The sequence below is a fragment of the Lonchura striata genome, chromosome 19 (genome assembly GCF_050655825.1).
Source record: "Lonchura striata isolate lonStrDom1 chromosome 19, ASM5065582v1, whole genome shotgun sequence".
NCBI lineage: Eukaryota > Metazoa > Chordata > Aves > Passeriformes > Estrildidae > Lonchura > Lonchura striata.
The window spans coordinates 1184421-1207770 of NC_140721.1; the positions used below are offsets into that span (position 1 = coordinate 1184421).

Sequence of the window (23350 nt, forward strand, 5' to 3'; positions counted from 1 at the left end):
CAGGGCCTGTGCGCACCCGTCCGGAGGGGGAGCAGGGCAGGAAGGCGGCAAGGGCGGACCCTGCCCGGGCCTCGGCCGCGGGAACGATCCGGGCCGGGCCCGCCCCGCACCGGCCCCGGAGCGCTCCCGGCCCCAGAACGATGGATCCCGGCCCCGGAGCGCTCCCGGCCCCAGAACGATCGATCGCGGCCCCAGAACGATGGATCCCGGCCCCGGAGCGCTCCCGGCCCCAGAACGATGGATCCCGGCCCCAGAACGATGGATCCCGGCCCCAGAACGATGGATCCCGGCCCCAGAACGATGGATCCCGGCCCCAGAGCGATGGATCCCGGCCCCAGAACGATCGATCGCGGCCCCAGAACGATGGATCCCGGCCCCAGAACGATGGATCCCGGCCCCAGAACGATGGATCGCGGCCCCGGATCGATCCCGGCCCCAGAACGATGGATCGCGGCCCCGGATCGATCCCGGCCCCAGAACGATGGATCCCGGCCCCAGAACGATGGATCCCGGCCCCGGAGCGCTCCCGGCCCCAGAACGATGGATCCCGGCCCCGGATCGATCCCGGCCCCGGATCGATCGATCCTGGCCCCAGAACGATGGATCCCGGCCCCGGATCGATCGATCCCGGCCCCAGAACGATGGATCCCGGCCCCGGAGCGCTCCCGGCCCTAGAACGATCGATTCTGGCCCCAGAACGATCGATCCCGGCCCCAGAACGATGGATCCCGGCCCCAGAACGATGGATCCCGGCCCCGGATCGATCGATCCCGGCCCCAGAACGATGGATCCCGACCCCGGATCGATCGATCCCGGCCCCAGAATGATAGATCCCGCCCGGCGCGCTCCCGGCGCCGCCGCGGCTCCCTCAGGCGCGGGGCGGGGCCGCGCGCGCGCAGTCTCGCGGGGCCGCGCGCTCTCGCGAGAGGGGCCGGGCGGGGCGGGGCGCTGTCGCTGCATGTCCGAGCCGGGCGGCCCGGCCGGGGCACGTGTGGCGGCACCGGCACCGCTCCGGACCGGGCCCGGCACCGCTCCGGGCTGCGCCGCCGCGCCGGGACTCCCGTAAGTACCGCCCTGGGCCGCCGCCCGCGCGCTGGCGGAGCGGCGCGGCCCGCGGCTGTCAGCGGCGGCGCCGCGGGGCGCGCGGAGGGCGCTGCCGGCCGTGCCGGGCCCGGTCCCGCCGCGCGGGCCGTGGCGGGAGCGCTCCCGCGCCGCCCAAGGTCAGCGCTCTTCCCCGCCGGGACCCGGGGCCGTGGGCTGGGGCCGGCCGCCTGTGTCGGGGCGCGGGGCTGCCCCGGGCCCTGCTCGCGGCTCGGTGCTCCGCTCGGTGCTCCGCCCGGTGCCCTGCCCGCGGTGTCCCGGGCGGCAGCGGCCGGGCCGGGTCGGTTCGCCCGTTCTGACGGGAGCGCTGCGGCCGCGGCTGCTGGAGCGAGGCCGGAGATGGCCCGGGCGGTGCGGAGCCGCGGTGAAGATTAAAGCACCTTGGGCTGTCTGGTCTGGCGAGCCTGCCTGTGTTATGGTAATGGCCGTAAAAAGTGTTATTTGCAAAACTTCTGATGTGCTGTAGTTACTCCTTTTGTTCCTAAGCCAGCATGGAGTACAGGTGGGAGCAATGGAATTAAATTATATTGCTGCTGAGGAAGTGATGTCGTGGTCTTGCTTTCCTGGGAGAATATTGTTGTTTGCTCTCTCTTTTTCTTTTCCTCCTGATTGAAGCAAGGCAGATTTAAGTTACTCCTACTTCAGAAATGGGCAACTTGATCTGTGCCTGGCCGAGTTCTTTACTGCAGTCCAGTAATTCCATGAGGCAATGACCACAGAATGGACAGGCATCTCAGCAAAGGCATCCTCTTCATGGATGTTATCCATAATAACAGGAAATGGCACCAAAAGCTGCCTTGGGCTACAGCCCATCTGTTGGGAAAAGTCAGGGGCTGTGGGATGGCAGAAATCGGGCCTTCCTGTGTTCCAGGGTTGTGCTGCACCTGCCGAGCGTTATCGGGCCCTGTGGACTTTGTCTCAGGTGCAGGGAAGTGCTGGTTGCTGCCGAAGGTGTAGCGCTGGGGTAGCTTTGCTGGTGGCTGTGAATGATCTACCGAGCACAGCCCCGGAGCGAGCGGAGCTCCCGCACGTGCGGTGTGGGAGCGCAGCGCGGCTCCCGGGCACCGGAGCTCTCCGGGAGTGCACCGGAGCTCTCCGGGAGTGCACCGGAGCTCTCCGGGAGTGCACCGGAGCTCTCCGGGAGTGCACCGGAGCTCTCCGGGAGTGCACCGGAGCTCTCCGGGAGTGCACCGGAGCTCTCCGGGAGTGCACCGCGGCTCCCGGGCACCGGAGCTCTCCGGGAGTGCTGAACTGAGCTGGCTCCTCTGCTGCGATCACTGTGACCCAGTTCTGGTCATTTAACCTCCTCATTCGTTAATGGGCTGCTTGTGTAAGGGGTGAAGGACTGCAGGCACCTGCTGACCTGCTGTACCTGTCTAGTGATGCCCATGGACCTGAGATTCTGGAAAAGGGCAGCACAGCCTCGTTGTGTGTATCTCATTCTCCATTCCCTGGTGTGCCTGTATGTGCTGCACAGTGCAAATGCACTGGAGGAAATGACAGCTCTCAAGTAAGTGAGGAGGGAGAAGCCTGTGGAGCTTGAGCAGTGCTTGAAGTAGGATGGAATCCACTGGAATCCATTCATGCATTGATTCCAGTCCTAGTCTTGCTCACCTGACTGTCCTTCAGCTCCTGCTTAAGTGTCTCATTGAGCTCTTGAAGGACTTTTAAAAGCTCTTATGGGGGTGTACGCAGGTGAGTTTCTCACCACAGTTGTAGCAGTGTCTTCTCCAACAGGCTGTTTGCTCTCAGACATGAAGCTAAAGATATGTTGGGGCTGCAGGGTCTGTGTGGATGGCGCTGCAGGATCTCAGTTGTTGTGTGTTAGTAGCTGTTCTGTACTTGGGAGTGCTTTCCTTATTCAGCCTTGGTTTAGAAACCCATCCTAGGAACCAGATTCTGTCTTGAATGCTGGAGATGCTTTGAGATACTAATACTGGAAATTATGGACTGCCTAGGAAGCCTTGGCTTTAACCTAGACACTTCACAACGCCTGAAATGAGGGAAGAGGAATTTCCTCACTGCCCAGGACATGAGGTGACAGGACCTGCAGCTCAGATCCACCACATTTTGTCTGTTCCCAGAGGTGCAGATTGCCTGTGGAGTTAAAAGTGAAGGGAGTTTGCTGCAGGAGTGCAGCCAAAGCTCTCAGAGCCAGCAGCAGTTTGATTTGTGATGGCTGAGACTCTCTCTTCACTTTGAAAACATTGCAGGCTGGCTGCAGGGGGATGGAGAGCAAGTGCACTTCTGCAGGAGCAGTTATCTGAAGAGCATAATGCTTTTAAAGCAACATAGCCCACTTATCTGTGCCTCTCCTTGTTCATGTGCACTTAACTCATGTGAAAAAATGATTTAAGGTATTTCTAGCGTCCAGGGAGCCTGTAATAGGATTGGGGCTGGTATCCCAGTTGCCCCTAGCAACATCTAGAGCTAATAAAAAACATTAATTGCAGCATTAATTACTTAAAATTGTTTCATGTTTCAGATCTAATGATTAGCCTTTTTAGAATACTGATTTCTAACTGCAGTGCTTCTGTGGAGCTCTTAATGCAAATGGCTGGTTAGACTTCATGAAGTGATGATCAACTTCAGGCAGCCATGCTCAGATATTCAGAAAAAGCTATTTTATTCATCAGGTGTTTAATATTTCCTGGAAATTGAAGCTGTTGCATTTGTTTCTCATGGGGATTGCTAGAAGGGGAGACATTTGCATGTCCCAAACTGCTTTTTCAAATGTTGTCTTCAGGTGGTTCCCTGTACATTTTTTTTATTGTCCACTATGTGGATTCTGGTCCTGCATTTTGTCATCTGGAAGCTAACTGGATTTTTGGGCCCTGTAATTGCTACTAGCAGAGATGAGTATTTCATAAAAGACCATTTAAAATCATACTTAAGCAAACAAATCACTGCTGCAGATCAGTCCTGGTCGGGGTTGCTTTTGACCTCTGCTGCCACCTGGCACTGAGGATGAGAAACTTGCCATGTGCTGTGGCTGGTTTTTGACTCTGGGTATAAATAGCAGCGGTTCCTGGCAAAAGTTCATGATTTTCATGTGCCTCTGGTATCAGAGGCCTTAGCTTTGCCTGGGGATGAATCTGGGAATTGGGAACTCTCTCTGGTCAGGTTGGAGTGTGTGTTCCACTCCTCACAGCCCTTGTTGGCGCACACAAGTGTCCTCATGCTCATTCACATGAGTGGCTCCCAGTGAAGCCTTTGCTGTTCCCTCCCAGCACAGGTGAGTACAGGCCATCCTCCTCACTGATGTTTGCTGTCCTCCCTCTCTGAGCGCTTCTGCCATTTCTCCTCAAACTGAGCCTTGGCCACGAGGCTTCCAACCAGACTCCAGTGCTTTTTGCTTTTCCTAAGCCTAGTCCAGCTCTTGTTTTGGGAAGCTGTTTGTCAAGGTCTCGTGGCTGTGCCCAGCAAACATCCTGTGAGCGGAGCTGCTGCTGCTCCCCAGATACCTGGGGACCTGTTTGGTCTTTGCTGCTCTTGGCTCCTGCAGCCCTATCAGTGTGTTTGCTGTAAACCTCCCCATTCTGTCTCCTTGAAAATTCAAGCTTGTTTTTTGTCTCCTGTGCAGAATATATTGGAAGCCCTTCGTTAGTTTAGTCTCTGTTTTTTGGAAATTGATAGAGATGCCAGGCGTCTGACTCAGGTGGCTGCTTTTAAATTTTCACTTATAAACTGTACATGTAGCGGCCACTACACTGTGTTACCCATAGCAAGGGCTGCATTGCCTTCCTTATGTAGAAGCAAACACAAAAGGCTGATTATTGGATGTGTTTATTCAAAACTCTGAAAAATAACTTGTTCTGTTCTCTAACATGAGTAAAAATGCAGAGAGAGAATGAAAGATAAAGCTTTTCCCAAATCCAGACTTTTGTAATGTGTTGATAGTGCAGTAAAGCAGCTGTTATCTTTATAACCTGTGGGGGTACAGGTAAAGTGGTGCAGAAGCAGTTTTTGAAGCTTGCTGAACTGTCTGAAAGACTTTTCTGAGAAAGTGAAGAAAAAGCTCTCTTGTCTCCCTCTGCAGTAGAGGATTCACAGGGAGACACTAACTTGGGTGAGGAAACTATAAATAATGAAACAACTGGAGCAGGGAGGTAACAAGATATCAAGAGCAGTACAGAGCTTGATAACCTGATAGGGTTAATGTTAATGACAAACGGTTCATTCCTGCAGAGCAGGAGCACTCAAGGCCGTGCCTGAGTCAATGAGATCAGTGCTGAGGGTTGCTGGGGGTCGATGTCTGTGTCCCTGTGAACTTTTTCGTAATTTCCAAAACATCTATTAAAAAACCCTACAGGATGGCCAAGCTGATGCTTTTGTTGTATGAAAATAAACAGGAACTGTTCTGAGTCCTGCGTTGGTCCAAAGGCTGCTGTGGGAGCGGTGCTGGGCCAGGGTTGGGCTGCTGAGTGGGAGAAAACACACAGAACCAACAATCAGTGTGGCAGCTCCAGCTGTGAGGGGGGACTGAGCTCTTGTAGGAGCAGCACTGATGCTGATTACACTGAAAGCAGTTTTTATCTCGGAGATAAAAGACAGCCTGGTGTTAATGGTGTTTCTTGTTCCAGAGCAGTAGTTTAATTCTATATCAACCAGCTTTTTCAGCCTTTTACTGAAGTCACAATTTATCCTTTTGCAAATAGGAGACTGCTGGTTCTTAAATATTCTAAGGTTGTGGAGTGGCTTCACTGGTGGTTTTCATTCAGAGAGGAGCCTGTTTCTTGGGCTCGTATCCCATGTTTACTGGGCTGTGAAAAGGTGGTGTTGCTTAAGGGGTATCTCTTGCTGTTCTAGTTTCAGTGCTACTGTTTGAAGCAGAAATTGCTGCAGAGCACTTGCCTTTAATTAGTTAAGTACAGAGAGACTTCCCTGTTGGCTTCTTTTAAAAGAAGTGCCACCCAGTTTGAGATCTTGCTGGCCTGGCTCCTACCTGTCTCTGGGTGTTTGTAGCTCCTGAGTCACCTGAGCTGCCTAAGCTCCTGCTCTGGGTGGTGTTGGGTTTGGTGGGGGCACTCCAGGCTGGTGGTGGAATCTGGTGGCCAAGTGACACCCTGGTGATCTAGAGTGTGTGATGCAAGGGCTGGCAGCCTGCTGTGGCTTCACAGCTCCCTCCTGTAAGCTCAGGTCCAGGGCTGTTGCTGACGTGCATGGGAGAAAACCCCCTGTGCTCTGCAGCTAGAACAGCTGGGAGCACGTGCTGCAGCAGGATGTGGCAGGAGGTCCCTCCGTTGTGGATGTTCTGCCTCCTTCATCTTGTATGAAGCACAAAGAAGCTGCAGTTAGATAATGCAGTGCCACGTGCCAGTTCAGCTTTCGATGAAAATATGCCTCATGCCAAGGGTGGGTTATGTAAGTCCTTACGTCTGTTTCAGTGCGGCAATTTTTCTTATTTTAATCTTAACAGTGGGGCCCCCAGTTCCTTAGGTTTTTGTTAACTCCTGTTCTTATGCCTCCTATAAGGCAGAGCATGTGCTACCAGTTATTTTTAGCATGGAAAAATTTAAGAGCCCACGTGGCCCCATTTAGTTTGAGCCATGCCAGCCTGTCCAGTTCTCTTTCACCCAGATAGTATTTATTTCCCAAGTGCTGCTTCACTAACTACAGGGTTTGTCAGGAGGCATCCTGGCCTTGCTGTTGAAGCTGCATTTCCAATTTGCTCTGTGATCCTTTAGGACGGGCTTTAATTCCAGCCTTGATTTCCACAGCTTTCAGGGTTTGGAAACCTCTCACGTGCAGGGGCAGAGGAGGAGCCTGGACCGGCTGAGGGTACGTCCCTGCAGAACATGGGGGCTCAGTCACTTGGGAGTCATCCTGGCCTCTCTCTTGGTGGAGACTTGAAGCAGCTGGCCTTCAGAACAGACCTCCTTGTGTGTAGAAAACCCTGAAATTCTGAGCAAGTGCTTGCTGAACTCCTCTTGGACCTGGAGAATGAATTGTCTGGCACTCCCGGGAACCTCGTGCTGCAAACATTTCTGACCTTATAAGGCTGTGAGTGCTGAGGGCCCTGTGTCCTGGCCAGGAAACAAGGTGGCTTAGAACTGCTCTGGGACCCTAATGTAAACGAGTAGAGTAAATGTCCTTGGCTTTTTTCTCAGGTAGGTAATGTGTGCATTCTTTCTTGTCTTCATCTCCTTGCTCTTTACCAGCAGTTTTCCATAAATCAAGTCAGGCCACAGACTTGGAGAGCTGACTGACCCCTACTCTCCCCTTGGAGCCGTGATCCCATCCTGACGTGTTGTGGGAATTATTTAGCAGGTTAGAGAAGTCTCATGCCCTAGCTGCAGTTCTCCAACCCCATGATAGGTGTGACATTTAGACCGGATTCCCGACGTGCCAGAGGGAAGTGGAAGTGGCTGGTGCTGGGGTGAGCACATACAGTGCATGAGCTCTGCACTATTTATGGTGCAGGACTGTTGGGGCCCTGCCTCTTGGGAATGGTGCTGCAGATCCAGCGTTTTCTGGGGGCTGTGGCTCCTGCAAGCTGCTCATCTCCTGTCCAAAGCCTCTGGAAAGCTGCTGCATTTCCCAGCTGGCTCCTCCTGCCTGGAGAGGGATAGTGCAGGCCCTGCTGGGCTGGGCTCCCTCCTGCTTGGCAGTGCTTGAGGGCATGTGATTTGACAAGTTGCCATTTTCTGTCCTGCTGCTGGCAGGAAAATCCCAGGCTTTCTTCCCCCAGTGTGTTAAAATGATCCCGTTGCCACTGCAGTCCTGAGCTGACTGTCAGATCGGCGGCAGGGAGATGGCTTGGTTGCTCTGGGACAGCTTGGGAAGTGGCTGTGGGAGCTCTCCTGGAGGATGAGAAGTGTCACAGCCCTTGGGATGGGCAGGTTTGATCTGCTGTCCTCAGGCATCACACGCAGCCAGGCTGTGAGCAGCGTGGCAAGATGTGCCAGAGCCTTCCTGCCAGGTCAGCGCGAGGGGATGTTTGTTGGTGTTGAGCTGTTCCCCGGCCAACCCAGCACTCCGGGATGTCTGCTGGCATGTTGTGCAGAGCCACTGCCTTTCAGCCTGCCCTAACTGATGGGAGGATGCAGAATTCCCATTTAACGTGATCCTGGTAGTAATACAGCTCTGGTTTAAATAATAAATCAAAAACATGAAATCAAATGAGCATTGCAAGGAGCTGTCAGCTACTCTAGCAGTCCCCACTCATCCAGGTACCATAGAGGAGTGAAGATCTATATCCTAAGTGATGATAATGTTCAGAATGACTCACAGAACTGCTTTGTCTGCCAGATTTTAGGACAGGCTTGTCCCTCTGAGGCGTCCTGTGACTGTCTCCCTGTGCTGCAGAGCTGTGTGGGACTATGGTTTGGACAGTTGGTGCAACTTAGTAGGGAGTCAGATAATAATAGGGCTGTCTGTATAATTGGGAATGCTTGCTGGGAATGGACTTATGTGAGCTACTTTAATTTGGGTTTGTAGTATGCCTGAGAGACAGTTGTAGGGTAGTTCTGCATTAATTACAACAACTTGGGCACGCAGCAGATGAGCACTCACAGCTCACAATGTGCCATTGTTCTGGGCAGCATAAAGGGGAACCTTTTGTCTTGGGAATGTACAGGCTTCTCCCTTTCCATTTGCCAGCTTCAAACACAGAACTGCTACAGTATTGCATAGGTTTGTTGGTTTTTTAATTCTAAGATCCCAGATGTTGCCATTAAGAGAGAATTGACCCTCAACAGTGAGCCCTGCTCCCTGACTGCGCACAGCCGGCTGGGGGTAACTGGGACTTAGTTACTTCTTAGTTACTTAGTTTATTTAATCAGATACAAATGTCTGATGAACACACAAGTCTCCGTGTAGAACAACATGAATGCCTCATTTGTGGTGTACTGGGAATATTGGTGAACTTAAATCGTGTCTGCAGCTGACCTTTAATTTGGGATGAACAAGGAATTTTCTAGTTTCTGCCTTTACCATTCTTTCATTCTTTTGTGTGCCTCAGTGTCTGGGCCCTGCAGGAAGCAAGGCAGAGTCTGAGCTAGTGTGGGTGAAGTTGTGTGGATGCTCCTGTGGAATGGAGCGTGTGGCTGGAGGAGGTGAGAAATCTGGGGTGAATATGAAATTATCTGAGGCTCTGACAATAAATTTGAGCCCGAGGGAGGGATGGTTTTGTCTAGAATGTCATCAGCTCCTTGTGGAGATTGTGGCCTGAAGGAGTATTGCACTGGGAGCTGTAGTTAGGATGTTAGTCCTGATAACAGAAGGGATTTTTTTGGTTGAGACACACTGGGGCAAACTGCCTTGGTTGTCCTCTCTTGTCATAGAAATATTATGCTTCTAAAGAGGAACCAGATAATGTTCTTTTCCAGTGGGTGGCTCCCATTGCTAAGACTTTGCTATCTCCTGAAAACAATCTTTATTTTTGTTCCTTACTGGCAAGAGTCTTGAGGGCTGTTTGGATTAAAGCCTGTCTGTGTAAGCACCCTCAAACACGTGGTGTTTTGCTTTAATTCCTGTGCAGTGAAAATATAAACTGTAAGTGCTCTGCAGCAAGGCTGTTTGGGATGTGGTAACAGTTAAGCTTTGCATTCCAGTTGCAGACATTCCTTAAGGAAAAGGGAAGGCATGGCAGCCCCACCTTGTGTGACTCAGCTGAGGCTTGCTAGTGAAGAAGCACACTTGGGTGTCTAGGTGGGGAAGAGGTCAGAGGCCTTGCAGAGGAAGAGGGAGAGCTGTCAGCTTTTAAGTCAGGGGAGTGGCAGCTGTCAGTGTAGTGAATTTGGATGTAGAATAAACTTTGGAGCTGCATTCCTAAGGCTTTATAGAAGTGTGTGTTGTCAGAGTCCGGAGCCTTTGGGAATGGGGTGCTGCCTTTCTCAGGGAGAGCTGGGGAGCCCTGCCGTGTGCCAAGCCTGTGCCATGGAATGCTGTGGTCCAGCTGGGCTGTGAGCCCAGCCCGTGCTGGAGGCTCTTCTGGGGGCAGGACTGACCTGCAAGGGTGTGAGGCAGAGGAAGCAAGGGGAAATTAAGTGCAGAGGTGAGGAAGGGTGGAATAATTGATTATAATGATGAGACATGTCCAGATATCCCTAGTCTTGGGTAAGGATCTTGTTCTGTGGCATGCTGGTAGAGCAGAGATTTGAATTTCTAGAGCAGCTGGAAAACAAGCCTGACCATGCTAATAGCAATACCTCAAGGCACTTAGGGGACCTCAGCCTTCCTGTCATCTTCCCTGGGACTATTTTAATGTGATTTCTGTTTCTCCTAGGTGTAACCGCTGAAGCTCTGTAAGATGGCTTTACGCTTCCACAGTTTCATCCCGTACGCCATTCCCGGAGTGCTGGCGCTTCTTGGCTGCTGGTGGATCTATTCCTGGAGAAAAAAGCACTCGGGCTATTGCAACAAACAAGCAATAGCCATTGAAGGGGAGAAGCAGGAGGAAGTATCAGAGAGTGATTCATGTCCCAACCCAGAAGCATGTGCCCCTCAAAGACTGCCTCTTTTGTCGGAAGAGGAGTTCCTGGAGAAGCCAGCCCCCCTGACGACGCCCTCTCTCCTGCACCCAGCTCAAGAGAGGCCAGATCTCTCCTGGGAGCCCTCAGACCTGTCAGCCACGACAGCTGGGCCCAGCCCCTGTGAGGACGACAGTGAAAAGCTGGAATCGGTGGGATCTCGAGAGGGAAGCGATAGCCCTGCTCCTGCCTCGCTCCCTCTGCTCTCTGGGAGCGCAGAGTATGACCAGAACGTGGTGCTGAGCCACGCGCTGGGGCAAGGCTCGGGGGCAAACCAAGGCCAGCAGCCATCCCTGACACCGGAGTCTTTGGGAGTCACGGAGGACATCAGCAACACAGAGCAGTCGGATGAGTCTTCCTGTAAGCCCCCTAAGGAAAAGCAGATGCCAGGAATTGTGCAGTCAGATACTGGCTCTGTGACAGCCTGTTGCTTGGGATTGGAGAAAGAAGCCAGTGCCCCACAAGCCTTTCTCAATGAAGCTGAAGTTGTATCAGGTCACGAGGATTCTGCAGTGAGTGTGTTACCAGGGAGTTTGGAGTCTACCTGTCCAAAGCAGTCCAGGGAAGAAGAGATGTCCGAGTCAATCACTGGTACTATACCCATGTGTCAGAAGGACACACAGCCAAAAGGAGATGAGTTGGAAAGAGAGAAGATTGGAGGAGTGAGTTTGGACAAGGAAGTTGAGAAAATGGAGCAAGTAGCAATACAGATAATTTCCAAGGTCATTTTGGCAGCAACTGAGGAAGTGCTGTCGGGTTCTGCGGGCGATGCATCCCCTTGGCTCTGCCAGGCCCCTGCCAGCCGAGCTGAGGCTCCTCTGGGGATGGAGAGTGTTGCTGCCTCTGCTCAGGTGCCTGTGGAGGGAGCCACAGCAGCTGATGAGAGCCTGGCTGCAGGGAGCGGTGCAGAGGAGCACAGTCAGGGTGTGACAGATTGTTCATCACACGGCTGTTGGGCCAGCCCTGTTCAGGGGAACACAGAGGACTGTCAGGCGAAGAGCTGGGTGTGCAGGGAGTCCCAAGGAGTTGGTCGGACTCGTGTGGAAAACTCTCTGGAAAAGTCACCTTTGTCCATGGAGGACTCTGGGTATGGCACGCACACACCCGGAGGTGGGACGAGTGCAGAGGAGCCCCTGCAGAGCACAGTGCTGTCTGTCACATCAGACCAGCACTCGGACTCACTGAGCACATCCTCAGCCCCAGACACGTCTGCTGAGCAGAGCTTGGTACCAAGGGAGACCCCCTGTGCTCCGGGGCTGCCCGAGGGCAGCACAGTGCCCTACAGCAATGGGATCCTGAAAGAGGATGGGCCAGACCTGAGTCAGGAGTGTAGCAGTGCTCCAGGGACGGATGGAGATCACTCGGAAGGTAAGGGACTGGATAATCCTCCTGCAAAAAACGAAGTGAACAAGCACTGCTGGGGAGTACCTTGCAGGTGTGAGACCTCATACCAGTGGATTCTGGTGACCTCTAGGACCCCCTGGGTGGGGTTTATGGGCTGCTGCTGGCAGGAAGGTGAGACCGGTTCTGAGGTGCTGCTGGAGGAGCCAGAGCAGAGCTCTGATGAATTGGGATAAAATCAGCTGGTTGCAGAGCAATTACCCTGAAGCCTTTTTGTTTGGAGGGGCAGGTGCATGCCAAGAAATCCCAACAGGGAGCAATATTAATGGAGTTCCCCCATCTGTCTGTGCTGCTTTTCCCTTGTAGATGCTGGATGATGTGTGCCTGGCACAATACATGCAAAGCTGTCTGAGCAAACATTAGCCTGTGTGACCTTGGGGATGGATGTTAAAATCCTTTGTAGGATCCTGTGGTGCCAACAGCCCTTAATGACAGGGGATGTCTCTTATAATTGCTACAAAGCAGTTGGAATACTGCTTGTTGCAAGACATGGGGGTTGAGTTTGCCAGCAATGAAGGATTGAGCCCACAGAATGTTTTCACTAGTGAGAGTAACGCCAGGAGGAGGAGGTTTTGCCTTGTTGTGAGTGCTGGTGTGACAAGGTTCAGGAGTGTGTTGTGGAGCCTGGTAGCACTGAGACACTGAGGTGGGGAGAGGGGAATACAGCAGGTAAAGCTGATAAGGTGGCAGTGTTGGACAACAGGTCACCCAGCTGACCTTCATGTCCAGGCTGTGAGTCTTAAATCTTCCCTTAGCCTACAAAGCCAATGCCAACAGCTGCACCCTTGGCCTTTCTCAGCCTCTGTGCTGTGCTACCTATTAAGATGTGGCAAATGTGAAGCAGCTCTTGGGTTCATTTTTCTCTTTGGTCTCACTGGATGGTCTGAATACTTGCAAGCAAGTGAGGATCTTCATGCTTCTGCTTGTTAATGGGGAGGAAGGACCAAGCTTGTGTAACACTGGCTGTATCTGAGATCTGGTCAGGAGGAAGCTGTTGGAGTTTGTCCCTTTCCCAGGTAGAAATGTTTCTGGTATCGGCTGATGGTTTGGGAGCAAAATACATTTCAGCTCTTGCACCTTTTTTCTTCAAATATAGGGAAAATTTGGGCAAAAGGAAGCCCCCTACCATGCCTCATAGTGAGCACATCTAGCACTGGGGTCACTCTGCAGCCCTTCCCTTTAGGGTGGGAGCCTAAGTGTGGGTCTTGGGGGCTGTCTGAATGCTTGTGCCTGTCTTGTAGGTTCAGATGTAAATAGTGTGGATTTTGTGGACAGTGGCAGTGCCATGAGGAAGACAGTGGCTCGCCAGAACGCGAAGCTGGAAGGAGGATCCAGCAAGCCAGACTTCGTTATCTGGGAAATTGAGGTCCCAAAGGTAACTGCTGCTGGCCTGCTCACCATCCTGCCCTGCCCTACACAGCCACCTCCTGGTCCTCCCTGTCTGCTGCTGGCTCTGTGCCATCCCAGGGAGATCAGCAGCCAGTCCAGGATGACTGGAGTGTTCTGCTCCTGTTAGGACTCTCAGGAGTGAGAGCCAGTGCACAACTGTAAGCAAACAGCACTCCAGGGCTACACCCAGGGCAATGGGGCTTGTTGAACTTGTTATTCCCCATTATCTTCCATCCAGCCTGGAAGTCCAATGCTTTGAAAGCATCCAGGAGGCTTTTAGGGTACGCAGGTATTAAGAGCAGGAGAATATCAAAGTGAGCTGTGCTTACTGGTCTGAACTCATCCCAGACCCACTGAACTCTGCACTGGTCCAGCACTGCCTTGTATTTTTCCTGCCTGTGACAGAGGAACTGAGAATGTGGGTGGTGTAAGCCAGAGAGAACAGAGATGTTTGATCTGAGTTTCTCTGACTGTTGCTTTCTTGTCCCTTTCCTCAAGGAATTAGTTGGCCGCTTGATTGGCAAACAGGGGAGGTTTATGAGCTACCTGAGACAAGCGTCCGGTGCCAAAATTTATGTCTCAACACTACCTTATCTCCGTGACTCCCAGGTCTGTCACATCGAAGGTGAGTGGAGTGTGTCTCTATTTATGGCCTAATGTGTATCCTGGGGGACTTAATTAGATGAACAAGGAATTTAAATTGATTTGGTGGCTTCTGAGTCCAGTGCTTTTCAAAACTCCTCTGGGCAACCTGTTAAACTTACACTGTTGAGGTAGTGCAGGAGGATCCTGGCAGTTGTATTTCAAGTGACAGGACTGGAGGTCTCCTCAGCATGCCCATGCTAGAGAATTCCCATGGGATTTTTGTCTTCCAGGGACCTCACATCAAGTAGAGAAAGTCCTGAGCCTGATTGGCAAGAAGTTCAAAGAGCTGTGTCTCACCAACATCTACTCCCTCCCTCCGCCGATGCCGCTTCACTCCCTGCTCGTGTCCGCCTGGGTGAGTCCTGGCTCTGGCTGTGCTGGGGCTAGAGCTCTCATTGCCAGCAGCACTCATGACAGTTTTTCCTCCCCGTGGCAGCTGTTCCTCCCCGATGGAGTCACTGTGGAGGTGGTGGTGGCACACCAGGTGGATGCAGGGCACATGTTCCTGCAGCAGCACACGCACCCCACGTTCCACGTGCTGTGCAGCCTCAACCAGCAGATGTTCGCCTGCTACTCTCAGCCTGACATTCCAACCCTACCCACTCCGGTAGAAGGCAAGTCATGGATGCTTACAGGTTGTTTTCTTGAGAAAGTTCTGGGCTCCTGTGCAAGCCTGCTGTCCCTGAGTCAGGCGTGGGAAGTTCCCAGTGGATGAGGATGTGATAGCTCACGTGTCATCTCATCTTCAAGCTGCTGCCAGAGTACAGATGTTGCTCTGCTCTCCCTTACCCTGCTCATCCCTGGAGTACCTCCCGAGCCACGTAGCTGCATGTTGAAATTCAGAGTGAGATCAAACCTGTCTCAGCTTATTTCCATTCAACCTGGCATCTGGGGTATTTCTGCTGGCAAAGTGTAGAGCTGCTCCCACACCTCCATAGTGTCACTGTGTCTGTCTGTCACCATGTCTGCACCTGGTGTGAAGGGTACATCACATGGAAAGGGGTTGTGTATTCCTATGTGGAGACAGACCTTGCTGTTACTGCCCAAAGGCTGGAAGGGAACTGGATACCTGGGCAGGGCAGCTTGGTTCTGGCAGACAGAGCTGAGAGTAAAACCACCAGTCCTGTGTCTCAGCTGCAGGCCTGGTGTGCGGGGCTCTGAGGGATGTTGGAGGAAGATGGAAGCAGCCTGAGAAATGCAGTTTGTTCTCCATAGATAAATGAGCAGCACTGCTTATGCCTGAACTGCTGATTTTAGGAAATCCACTTATCCTGAGCTTTTCTTCTCTGCACTCTGGTGTTTTGCAGTTGGTATTATCTGTGCAGCTCCAGGCCTGGATGGGGCATGGCTCCGGGCTCAAGTCATCAGCTACTTTGAGGAGACCGATGAAGTGGAGCTCAAATATGTGGACTATGGAGGATATGATAAAGTGAAGGTTGACACACTCAGGCAAATCAGGTCCGTGGGTCCTCTCCCTTGGCCTGAGGCCATGTCTGGCTCAAATCCTAATCAGAGGAGTCTGTACAGTTTGAATTCTTAAAGGTTTTTCCACAGCTGAAGTGGGAAATGGTGGAAGGGTTCAGCTCAGTAGTGAGTGTGGGCTTTGGGGAGCACAGCAAGATCCTGCAAGGCTTTTTTGAAGTAGGGGGGAGAGGAAATGGCAGCTTCTACCATTTCAGTGTGGAAGCTGAGGAAGAGGATGCCTTCAGGAGGCCTCAAAGTGTAATTGATTGATGAGCCAGCAGTAAGCTCCTGATTCTCAATGCTCCAGCTCCACTCTCTGGGACAGCTGTGTTGGATCAGGGATTTCTTACAAGCCCATTAAATATTGGATTGTGCCCCAGAGCTGGGAGACAGGCAGCACAGCCTCCCTGATGGAGGTGGGTTTTGCTTAGAGCCTGATCCAGCTTGGCATGTTAATCAGACAATTTATTGCTGCTCTTAGATTGCTGAGAGAATTGTCTGATTTTTTTTTTTTTTTGACTGTCATTAATTTAAAACTGAATTCCTGTAAGAGCAATTTGATTAATCAATGTCACATTGAAGAATATAGGAGTAATTTAAAGCCCTGTTCTCACTCTGATCCTCTTTTCTTTAAGGTCTGATTTTTTAACACTACCTTTCCAAGCAGCAGAAGTTTTACTTGACAATGTGGTGCCACTTCCAGGTAAATGGAGCTCTTGATGTACTGTTGGCCCATCTCCTGCAGGTTTCCATGGATGCCAGATGTGTCCAAGCCATGATTCTGTCTGAACCTTCTACCTCCTATTGCCAGTGCAGCCTCTGATGTGACAAGAGGAAGGATTGGAAAAACTGTATTGTATTCTTCTAAATGTGCTAGCATGGCATAACCTGTCAGAATCCAGGGGAAAGATGATAAATGTCCAGACTCTTTCCTGCTTGGAGGAGACAATGAATTACTGTCCTAAGCAGCAAGTTGGCAGGACTGGCAGGGTGTAGGTGCAGTAGCTGTAACTGCTCTAATTCTTCTGTCATAGAGCTGCTGTAAATGCAAACTCAGTTTTTAATCTGCACACAAATACCTGACACTTCCCTCCTGAAATGGCTGATTTGTAAAGTTCTGTGTTCAAACTCCAAGCCTGCGAGCACTGGGAGAATGTCAGTCACTGCCTAGAAATGCTTTGGTTTGCCTTTTTTTTTTTTGTCCTTGGCTCTGCTCAGTTGCTGGGCACCTGTGGTACAGACACTTTGGGTTCCCTGTGCCAGGAGTGCCCTCTGTGCAGGGTCAGCAAAGCCCTGAGGGACCTGAGCTTAGTTTATTGAGGATCAAAGCAGCAATGGCAGCTCACAGGTGTTGCAGAAATGTACTTTGCTGTCTTTAAAGCCTCCTGATTCATCAGCTACTTGTGTTCACATGATTATGGCTGAGGGCTGTAGGAAGCTCTTCATCCTTTCCCTGCAGCACCAACAGCTCCAGGGATGGGATCAGCCAGCTGTGAGGGATCTCTGGCCTAGTGTCTGTAGGAGGACAGAGAATATTAGCTCAATAGTCCTTTCTGGCCTGTAAAGTCTGTGAAAAGAGCTCATTTGTTTGCTCTCCTCTTCCCACAGATGAGGATCACTTCTCCCCGGAAGCCGACGCCACTGTCAGCGAGATGACCAGAGGTGCTGTCCTCGTGGCACAGGTACGTGTCTGGAGAAGTCTTGTTGCTGGTGGCACTGCTGGTGTCCTCTGCCCTGCACTCTGTGTTATATAAAACCCAAAGCCAGAGCCTGGGGCCTGGGAAATGCTGGGGCCTGGGAGCTTCCATCAGCCCTGCTTGGGACTGGGAAGAGAAGAGTATTCCCTCTTGTTTCTGAAGTGCTTCTGGTAGTGGCTGTAGCTGTCCCTGTAAGTGAATTGGGACCAGAATTCTGCTGCACACTCACATTTTTCTGTGTTTTCAGGTCTCAAGTTATGACAGTGTCACAGGGCTGCCACTGATACAGCTGTGGAATTTGATGGGAGATGAGGTGGGTATATTGATATATATGCTGAAAACTCCTTAATCATAAAGCTTTTATTGTTGATTAGGAACTTGTAGAGCCCGTGTTTGTTGTTGTGGCTTGTTCACTTATCTACTCTTTGGGTTTTTTTCCCCCTCCCTTTAGGTGGTGTCAATAAACAGGACTCTGGTGGAAAGAGGGTTTGCTCGGTGGCTCGACTACTAGCAATGTCCTAGATGCCTTGACTACTCTTTCTGCAGAGAAAAAACAAAAGACAAAATCTTGTTTTGCACTGTTACAATTCGGTTTGGCAACTTCCCCTGAGGAGACCTGTTCACACCTGCCTGTGGAGTTTTGTGGTCCATTGAAACACGTTTTTCTCAACTGTTACCATTTCACTAGAACAGATACCTCATCTCCTGGAAGGGGTGTTCAAAGCCATAATGACAGATACTGTAGCTTTAAAGCAAAAAGTCGTCCCTGGCCTCTACTCAAAATTTAAATGGAAAAATCTAAAAGCCTTGGGGGGTGGCTGGAGGCAAAGGCCCCCAAAACGGTGGCTGTGCTTTGGTTCCGGCTGTGTCGTGCCCCACGAACTCAGTGTCTGCTTTTCCCAAAAGTTACATCGGTTGTCCTCTTTTTAACATGCCCTTCTTATGAAATTAATGAATGTTATTAAGGAATTTAATGTTCAGTTATGGATTTTTCTGTATTGTGCCAGTAAGCTGCACAAACAGCATCCATCTTGTGTCTTCCTTGCACCAGGAGGTGGAGGAGTTGCGTTCCTGTGTCTCACTGCAATCATGGATTTTAGGCTTGATCTGCTCTCCCTGCAGGGGCTTGGAGTGCAGGATGTTACCACTACAATTTTTGCTCTGAAATGTCATGTATTTAAAGAAAAGAAACTGCTTGCCAAGCCCAATTGTAGTTTATATTTTTCTAGCCGTGCAAGTCTGTAAATATATATTAAAAAAATCATTGTAATATTTTGTACAAGAAAAACACTGGAAACAAAGGGAACTTTACAGAAACTTTTTCACACCAAAATGTCCTATATAGGTAGAACTGGTATGGAGTGCATTAGGGTAGCCAAATTATTTGGAGCATCTGAATGTTGGGAGTGTTTCAGCTCTGCTGTATGAGGATTAGTGTCCCCTTAGGTTGCTGTCTGGTTGAAATTGTGATCGCTGCATCCTTTGCTATGTTGCTGTACAGATCTGTTAAAAAAAAAAAAAGTAACAATTTGGCATTACTCTTGCAGTGGTGTTCTCTCTCAATTTTTTTTTTTTTGCTGCTCCTTTTTAGATTTCTATTACGTATTTAAAATTTTGCTCAAGTAATTTAAGCTGACTTTATGCTCTTAAAGACACGCCCTATAATGTGTATCATTTTAGATATGGATTGAGCTGGGATTTATTGCTGGCAGAGAAGACACTTGCCAGAAACTGTTGATGTAGTCAGTCCTCAGAAGCTGCTTCAGGTGATTCAAGGTTGTGCTCACATCCTGTGAGCTGACACACCAGGGCATCACACATTTGGCAATGGCCTGCACCAGCCTTTAGCCCAATCCCCTCTGCTAGGGAATGGTTATATCCTTTCTTGGAGTTCTCTCCTAGTCGATGCTTTGATTTAATGTTCATGTTTGCAGCAACATCCAAGGAAAACTAAATTGGGTAATTCAGATATATAAAAAATATATCCTTTTGGAATGTTTCTTTCCGTTTCAATTAAAGCTCAAATTTTAAGCCATCTTAGTGAAACTGTGATGACTTAAGAGCCTTCCTTTCCTGCCTCCATCAGAGCAGCCCTGGGCTCCTTGCTCTGCACCCATGGGCTGGATGTGTCACTGCTTCTTTCTCATGGCAAAGTTTGACTTGTCTGAATGTTGGTGTTTTCCCTTCTTTGAGAGGTGTCAGAGTCAGGAATCTACAACATGTGGGGAGCTCTGCCAGCGTCAGCTCTGTGTTTTCCTCTGGCTCTGCACCGTGGAAGAACATCCTGCTCCTATTTGTGTTGAGAGCTGCCTGGTTTTTAAACAGCAGTAAAATAGAACATTGCAGGGGGAGAGGAGCTGCAATAAGGAGGTGTTGGCAGGTAACAGATATGCAGCTCTTTCTTCTTTAGAATCACAACTCCCAGCTATACAGGAACATAAATGTGGGGGGCTATTTTAGGTTTGGGTTTTGTTTTGTATTAGGGATGAAAGTGAGTGGATTTGCTGAGCTGGGGAAGGGGGTGTAGTTGAATATGGACTGCTTGGAAAAGGCACAGGTCAAAAAAGGCTGAGGGGAGGTTGTGGCAGTGGTGCTTTGTGCCCTGTCAGACCTCGGGGCCGAGGCTGTGCTGGCTTTGGAGTGGGTTGTGCTGTTCCTAAATCCATCAGTGGCCCCCGAGCAGCTCCGTAATCCTTGGCTCAGGCCTGAGGCTGAGCACAGGCCCACAGAGCTGAGCTGTCCCACAGGGTGCTTTGACTGAAGCCCTTCAAAGGGGCTTTTCCCTTTGGAAAGTGGTAATTTTATTACGGGTGAAATGAATGAGGTCTCGGGAGATGCCTCATTTATAACCTCCTGGAGAGCTTCCACGGGCTGCACAGCACACTCCAGCACTCCCTGCCAAGCATGCCCAGATCCCCTTTCCAGGCTCTTTCCATGGATCAGAGGTGCTTCCTAGGAGGCCTCCTTCTGGTGGCTGCTGGCCCTTGTGCTCCTGCTCGGGGTGGAGCATCAGGGCCCATCCCTGGGCAAGCAGCACCTTCCTGCCAGAGCCTCTGCAGTGCCAGGGCTGCTCCTTTGGCAGAGCCTGGAGCTGCTTTCCCTTTGGCACACTGGTTCCAAGGCTCCTCAGGGAGGGAGGAGGGCAGTTTCTGGAGCAGATGGGAGAGTTTCTGGAGCCCCTGTCTGATCCTCCCCTCCCACAGCCACAGGTGCAGCCTGGAGCCTGGCTCAGCACATCCCTGGTGCTTCACTGGCAGATTTTTCCCTAAAAAGAAAGGAAAATGAGGTGTAAGCTGTATTATCTCTTCCATTCTACTACATCACAAAGATCCTCAGGGCTGTCCCTGGGAAGCCAGCAGGTAGGAGGCTGCTGAGCAAGAACTAGAAAACATGTGTTTGCCTTTAGTTCATTGCCTCAGGGGCTGTGTTTTGGCTTCAGTCACCTCTGCTTGCTCCCCCCTTCCTTCCCTGCCCTGTTAAAAAAAAAAAAAAAAAGCAACGATAGAGGAAAAAATATGGGTGCATTGGGCAACAGGGGTGAGGATGGCAGCTGGAGCAGAGCTGGGGCTCTTTGCCAGAGGAAATGTCAGAGCAGTTTTGCCCTGACACCCCCGGGTCCAGCTCCTCGCGCTGCTGAGCCTGGTGCTTCACAGAGGAGCTCCCCTCTGAGCTGCTGCAAGGGCATTTGAGGCCGTTTGTCTTCCTCACCTTCACGGCTCCCCCTGGCAGTATGTCCCACAACTTAATTACGTGTGAGTGGGAAAAGTGCTTCCTGTTTCTTTTCTAAATTGCCCAAAAGCCTCCCTGGCTCATCCGTCATCCCAGTGCCCAGGAAGGTGAGTAATGGCCCTGCTGTGGCTTGGCCACACTGCCCCCGAGTTTCCAGCCTCCTCTCCTGTCCTGCCTCAGGCTGAAGCTGCTGAGCTTTGCTCCATGGGCTGGACCAGGGGATGCTGACTTCCCCACAGACCCTGAGCCCTGCACCCTCTGTAGCCCTGCAGAGCCTTTGCTGAGTGCACACGTGCTGGGAGCTTTCCTCCTTCTGCTGAATCAAGGCTGTAAAGCTGTTGCCCTGGGTTTTGGTGTCTGAAAGCAGGTTTGGATGTTTCTTACAATGTTCTCAATCCTCGTGGAAAGCAGGAGAAGGCAACGGGAGTTGTGCTGTCACTACACCAAGGTTTTAACCTTCCCCTGGGAGAGGGATCAGAGGGACTCTGGTTTGTGCACTTCATGTCCCAGCTTCAAAGCCCTGCATGTTGCCTGGGGGATGTTACTCTTTTTTTGTGCCCTGACTCTGCAGTTTGGATTCAAGAGCACTGAAGAGACATTTCATGCTGTTTCAAGTGAGGTGCCCTCATTTCTGGATAGCAGCACTCTCGCAGTAATCCGTGGGTCGGGGTTTCTCTGCTGTGTGTTGTCTGTTGCTCTCCAAGTGCACCTGAAGCACTTCTCTGGCCCTCGAGTACCGTTCTTGTTGGCAGCCATGAGTGGCAGCATGAGCATCTCCTGCTTCTGTCACATCCCCCTGAGCTCTGCCTGCTGCAAGGACGTTCCCTGGCTGTGCCACGCTCTCCCAGTGTGGCTGCTGGGGCACCCAGCTGCTCCAGCCCCCCATCCTGTTCTCCCCCAGCTTTCCTGTCCCTAGGGCAGGGGGATGCTCAGCAGGGATTCCGGGGAACCCGGCCCTGAGGGAGACCTTTGCTCATCACCGCAAAAGTTGTTTTGTCAGAGCAGGAAGAAATGTCTGGCTGCCTTGTCAAGCCTGCAGCTCTAATTCTGCTATGGGACAGTGCCAGAGCTGTTTTTCTGTGGCACAAACCGGTGTTACACACAGGACGGAAGGAGGGACGGCAGAGTGAACTGCTGCAGGTGCCCAGCCTGGCTGGGGACAGGACACCACACGTGAAGAGGTTAAAGTGAGTAGTGGGGAAAAGTTGGTTTGCGTTTTTCGTGTCTGCCCTGTGCCCTGCACGCCTGTCCGGGGAGCAGCGGGCTCGGGCTGCCGCGGAGGAGGCGGCGAGCCGGAGCAGCAGATGGCAGCCGAGCACCGGCCCGGCGCCGCTGCCGCCGGCTGCGCTCCTTGACGGGAGATGGATCATCTCGGCTGTGCGCTGCGTCCACAGGACCTCCATTTACATGCCCGGGATGTTCCTCCCTGCTCGCAGGTCCCGATTGTATCTCTGCTTGTGCAGGTTTGTCCTTACACAGTGTCTGGATGTGAGATGATAAAGGGAGAGTGTTACTTTTCACTCACAGAGACAGACCCCTCATTTGCTTGGATGCGTCTTGTGATTGTGGCATGCCTTTCCCTCAGAACACAGAAACGAGATTATTTTTTTTTCTCAAATAAGATCATTTTGTCCCCCCAGCCAAAATTAAGTGAGCTTGTCGCTCTCACACTGAAAATGGATTTGCAAGTGTAGAAAGTGAAAAGCAAAGTTCAGCATGATTGTTACAGAGGCAGCAGCCAGAGAGGTGTGAATGAGTCAGAGACAAATGTTCCTGTTGAGATGATCACGGTGTGTGCTGGGGATGCAGAGAGGTCCCCTGGCTGAGGAGCTCTGGCTCCCTGGGTGTCCCAACACTGCTGCTGCTCCTGGCAGAACTGTCACATCCAGGGCTGGCTGTTTGCAGGGACAGCTGAGCTTCCAGGCGAGCCCTGACCCTGGATTCAGACAACGCTCATTCTCCTCTGGACCTCAGGACACTTGCCAGTGGCAGCTGAGATGGCACAAGCCCCCAGAGGTGCCACAGCCTGTCAGGCTCTGCCTGGGTTTTGCCCTTGCACAATGTGTGACCCCACACCTTGGCAATACCCAGGGTGGGTTTGCCCAGGAATGGGGAGGAAGTGCTTGCCCCTGCATCTGCTGAGCACCCCAGCCCCAGGCTGAGTGTGCTGGGCCCCTCTTTATTGAAAACGGGGGGAAAAAAGCACTTGTGAGCCCCCAGCTGTCCCATGTGTGAGACCCATACAAATCCAGGGGGTTTTGTCAGCAGCTTGACCTCTCGGGCAGCGTTCTGGCTCTGCAGTGAAGAGGTGCCCTCGTTCTTCCCCTTGCCTGACTCCTCTGTAATGGAAGGGCTAAATGCTTATTACTTTTTTGTAGCCTTTTCCACTTGCCAATCAAACATGTCTGGTTGGGGTTTGTTTTGTTTCCGTGTTGCTGGGGCTATGCAGGA

The 23350-nt window shown here is 51.6% G+C and overlaps 1 protein-coding gene across 3 annotated transcripts; it reads left to right on the forward strand.

The window, feature by feature from the left end:
- Positions 1-958: 958 nt before the first annotated feature.
- On the forward strand, positions 959-19205 carry AKAP1 (A-kinase anchoring protein 1). 3 transcript variants are annotated; one of them, XM_085557183.1, is made up of 12 exons: positions 959-1062; positions 6822-7211; positions 10331-11942; positions 13217-13350; positions 13863-13989; positions 14240-14364; positions 14446-14623; positions 15317-15467; positions 16109-16176; positions 17082-17155; positions 17418-17483; positions 17622-19205. In XM_085557183.1, exons 3-12 carry the CDS (start codon positions 10355-10357, stop codon positions 17679-17681), a joined length of 2571 nt encoding a protein of 856 aa, XP_085413309.1. In that variant the 5' UTR covers positions 959-1062; positions 6822-7211; positions 10331-10354; the 3' UTR covers positions 17682-19205. The 3 variants fall into 3 exon arrangements, with proteins under 3 accessions (XP_085413309.1, XP_021388700.3, XP_021388703.3); XM_021533025.3 differs by lacking the exon at positions 6822-7211; XM_021533028.4 differs by lacking the exons at positions 959-1062; positions 6822-7211 and adding an exon at positions 1400-1519.
- Positions 19206-23350: the final 4145 nt, after the last annotated feature.